At 43.2% G+C, this 4111-nt stretch overlaps 1 protein-coding gene across 1 annotated transcript; it reads right to left on the minus strand.

The window, feature by feature from the left end:
- Nucleotides 1-3772, minus strand: DPY30 (dpy-30 histone methyltransferase complex regulatory subunit). The gene is made up of 5 exons (XM_008493981.2): nt 3641-3772; nt 3118-3189; nt 2985-3032; nt 1465-1607; nt 1-295 (listed from the first exon to the last, which is right to left on the minus strand). Exons 2-5 carry the CDS (start codon nt 3151-3153, stop codon nt 223-225), a joined length of 300 nt encoding a protein of 99 aa, XP_008492203.1. The 5' UTR covers nt 3154-3189; nt 3641-3772; the 3' UTR covers nt 1-222.
- Nucleotides 3773-4111: the final 339 nt, after the last annotated feature.

Genomic DNA, 4111 nt, shown 5'->3' on the forward strand with positions numbered 1-4111 from the left:
TGCAGTTTTGGTACTTTATTTTGAAAGTGTCTCAGTAGCTAGTTTAAAACAAGTGAACAAATTAAATGTAAAGTGTTCTTTATTAAATAATTCAAAAGGTAAAGCAAATTGTGCGATTAAGAAAGACAACATCACATTTCCAAAGGATTTTTACAGAAGAAAACGAATTGTGGCAAATGAACATTTCAGTGTAGCAGCCAAATTGTCCTCCTTTTTATGGAACTAATTTCGGTCCTCAAACTGTGACTTGTTTTTTAAAAGATATGCTGCTAGAAATTCAATGGGATTTGGTGGTCTGTAAAGAAAAAGGTAAATCAAAAGCAATTACTTTTTGTTATATGAAATTAGGTAGCTGAAGAACAAATGACCTTCCCTGAAAAACAACGTAACTCCTTCCAAATACCTTGGAGCATCAATTAAGGTATGACAGACTACCTAAAGTTACCTTGTAGATTTCGAGTTTATGTCTCATGAGTAAGATTTTAATGAGTTTAAGTCACAGCTTGTCCAATGTTACTAAACTGCTAAAAAAGTAACATACCTAGAACTAGGATATGCTCTGTAAGTATAAATACAAGATGTACATCATTGGGAGATACATGAATTTCCCTGTCTTTAACTCCTGCTATACATAGTAAAAGTTAGTAAGGCAGTGCTATCTTGCTTCATTTTCCTGACATGCTCCTTGTGTAGCTTCTGCATTCAAAATATTTTCATGGTTTCTGGCAACTGCTCTTTCTTTTTAAATTAACACAACAAAACCTCCCAAGTTTGAAAAGTGCTGTAAATTGCAAGAAGTCAGTTACACACTTTCAATCACTGGCCTTAGAAATCACTCCTTAGAAAAAGAAATAATTGCATCCAATAGTTACTTTCCAGTTCAATTTTAAGCAGAAAATTAAGCATCTGAGCTGGTTATTCAGCTTTGTCAGCCATGAGGTTTTAATACACTCAGCTGAGTAGCCAGTTTGACCTTGGTAGTCTGACACAGATTTTTTTCTATATGTTCCCCAACCTCTTCAATCACTGTTCCATTTTCACACCTGTGATGATTCCCCATGAAGAACTGCTCCTTCCACAGTGAAGAAAGATTTAATGAAGTTTGCCTATAACACAAATATCCAGATGCTAAGTGTGGGGTATCCACCTCAGGATGTGTTTTACATCCACTCTGCAGCAGAACTCCCACAGAAGTAAGGTGAAGGTCTGCACACTGCTCAGCTGTGCCTTCATAGGTCCTCTTTGGCCCAATTAGCTGTCCATGTAATGCAGTACAAATTCACAGCTTCTTTTGAGGTTAAGACACTGTTGATTCATATATTCATTAACCTGTTGTAGTGACTCTCTTATAACTGGCAAGTTAGGAAAATCATGTCTAGTGTGCAAGGTCTGAAAAGATTACATGCTACCCAAGTCTGAGACCTGCTTTTTTCCTAAAAACAAAAGAACATTGAAGCATCTTACCTCTCTTTTGCAAGAACAGCAAGTCCCTGTAGCAAGATAGGGACAACTGTCTGATCCAAATAGGCACGCGTGGGTAATGACTGAAGATCCACCTTCTGCTTTGATGTTTTCTCTGCATTTATTTTCTCATTTTCTACTATCCTCTGAAGTAGAGAAAAAAAAAGTGAATGAACAGATATAGAAGCCACATATATATTCTGAAGTGCAAGTTGAAGCAAAGTACCCATTTCTCTGCAATTCATTGGCAATAACTTTCTATCTTGGAAATAAATTTAAGTGCAGTTTTCCTTGCACAAAACTCTGTCCCTGGGGATCCTTCTGCTAGATTCTTACATTTTGGAGAAAAAATGCTAGGAAGTCTCAAGTTTTCCAAAACAGAAGACATCCAATCTCCATCACTGTTATTTCTGCTTTTGTGTTTGGATTTAAATGCTACACGACTACTAACAAGAGTGATCCCAATTAAATGGTTCCTTTGTGCATGTGCTTCTAACACAAAATGGTAAAAGCACTAGAAATTCAGGAGAAGTCTGACAAAGGGCACTCTGGTGGAGTCAAGCACTTTGAGACCATGCTCTGTCACACTACAGATGGACGCTTTAGGGAAAACATGCACAATGCTTACAGATGCCATTTGGTCAAAAAAGTGCTGAATAATTTCACACCATTAATTGTAGTTAAAAAAGGATATCGTGCCACTGCCAGTACACCAAACGTATTCAATGGAACATACATGAACATCCAACATGTTCTGGTTCTGTAGGGGAAGTTGAGGCATACAGGCAAGAATTATCTGGGAGATGAGTCACTAAGGACATTTAAACATTTTTGCAAAAGCTTTACACAGAGTAAGAGCTTACAATGGAGGAAGACTGCAGGGTTTTCTTTAATATGGAAGAGTAAAAAAATGTGATAGAGTTATTATTGTAACCCACACTGTTACCAACAGCTGAGAGAATGGACTGCATCTACTCTTTCTCAGTATAATTAAAGATAGCTTAGATTGTTCCAATCCAATGTTTCAATTGATTCAAATATGAAAAGAATCCCTCCCTTTGATACTTTCATAGAAATGCCATCAAATCTTCCTGTTCCTCTCCCTGTAATAAAAATCTGGATGGCTTTTTGTTGCATAATATGTCAATGGAATGATTTAAAAAGAGACTGAATGTGGCACTCAGTGCCATAGTCTAGCAACCGCAACAGTGGTAAAAGGGTTGGACTCGATGATCTCTGAGGTCCCTTCCAACCCAGCCAATTCTATGATTCTATGATATTTAAAAAAAAAAACCAAACACTTCATTAAGATGTTCATTATTTACTTCCATACCATATAGTGTAATCAAACCAACACTACAGGAAACGTATTAATGTATCATGCAAAGGGCTAATATATCTGTTGGTTCCATTTCCATCTGACTTCCTTCAGAACATTACATCAGCTCAAGTTACACTCAAGACTCAACCTTGATCAGGAGTGTGACTTCCACTGTACTTTACAGCAACAAAATCTTCGTTACCTCTACATTTTCAGTGAGACCGTATTCAGAATGGGGATTTTCTGGAACCTGTAAAATAACACGTAGTCAGCAAAGTGGGAAATGCTCCTTTTACATCTACAGCATGAAGCACACGAAACATTCCTTACGATACCTGCGGCTGCCCCTCCATCATCTGTTCTGCCTCCATGATGAGAACGCCGGAATTTGCTGGACGCACGGTAACCTTGGAAAGCAACAACATCGCTCAGCGGGCTGAGCTGCAGACGAGCGCTGGTTGGTGATACCGCAGCGCTGGATTACTACGGCACGATTCACGGGGAGCAAACCGAGCGTCCCCGCGCTCCTCCACAACGCGGGGACGCTTTCCCCGCACACAGAACTGGGGAAGTGTCTAAAGCTTTTGCTTTACGTTCTCTAAAGAAAAGGGCAGCGGGATGAGAAAACACGACGTGTGTCATTGAAAACACGAAACCCCAGCGACGGGCCCGGGAGCGCCCGCGGCAGGCCGATACCACCCGTTCCCGTTTCCTCTCCCTGCCCTGCCCTGCCCCGCACGCCTGCCCCCCGCGCCGCGTTAAGCCCCGGGACCCCCCTGCACCCCTCCCGGGCCACGTGCGGGGAGCCATGCCCGTGCCCCGGCGTCACCCCACGGGGAAGAGGTGGCTCTCACCCACCGGTGTCTCCGGGGGTCGGCGGGGCACCGAGAGGCTCTCCTCAGCTCCCGCAGCCACGGCCGGAGCTGTCGTAAACAGAACCGACGTAAGTGAAACGGTCGCGATGCCAACACCGCCCCCCCCCCACCACACAACCCAAGGGCAACGGCGCCTGCGCGGGAGAAGCCCCGCCCACCCCGAGCGGCCGGTGGGCGATGTCATCCTTGGGCGGGGCCTTCTCCGCTCTCAGCCCCCTCAACCCTCAGAGAGCGGCTGAGGGGAGCGTGGAGTCTATGGGGTTTTTTTCTGGTGTGGCCCGAGGTTGGAGGCCTTAAAGTTGGTCGGTGTCACGCCCAGAGGGTCTGACTGCAGGCTTTTGTTTGTTTCTTTATGTAGTTTTCCTCACTGAAGCAGAAGTTCTGTCATGGCTGCTTGTCGGGAAGAGCGCGATGGACAACACGCAGATTAATACAATCAAAGTATTGCCGTTTA

This window comes from Calypte anna, chromosome 3 (genome assembly GCF_003957555.1).
Source record: "Calypte anna isolate BGI_N300 chromosome 3, bCalAnn1_v1.p, whole genome shotgun sequence".
In the NCBI taxonomy this organism is placed as follows: Eukaryota; Metazoa; Chordata; class Aves; order Apodiformes; family Trochilidae; genus Calypte; species Calypte anna.

Excerpts from the sequence above, each read along its gene's own strand:
- DPY30 (XM_008493981.2), bottom strand. The coding sequence starts at position 3,153 with ATGGAGGCAGAACAGATGATGGAGGGGCAGCCGCAG. Across the intron at positions 3,033-3,117 it reads TGATGGAGGGGCAGCCGCAG|GTTCCAGAAAATCCCCATTC; the intron begins GTATCGTAAGGA and ends GTTATTTTACAG. Across the intron at positions 296-1,464 it reads GCTGTTCTTGCAAAAGAGAG|ACCACCAAATCCCATTGAAT; the intron begins GTAAGATGCTTC and ends TTTTCTTTACAG.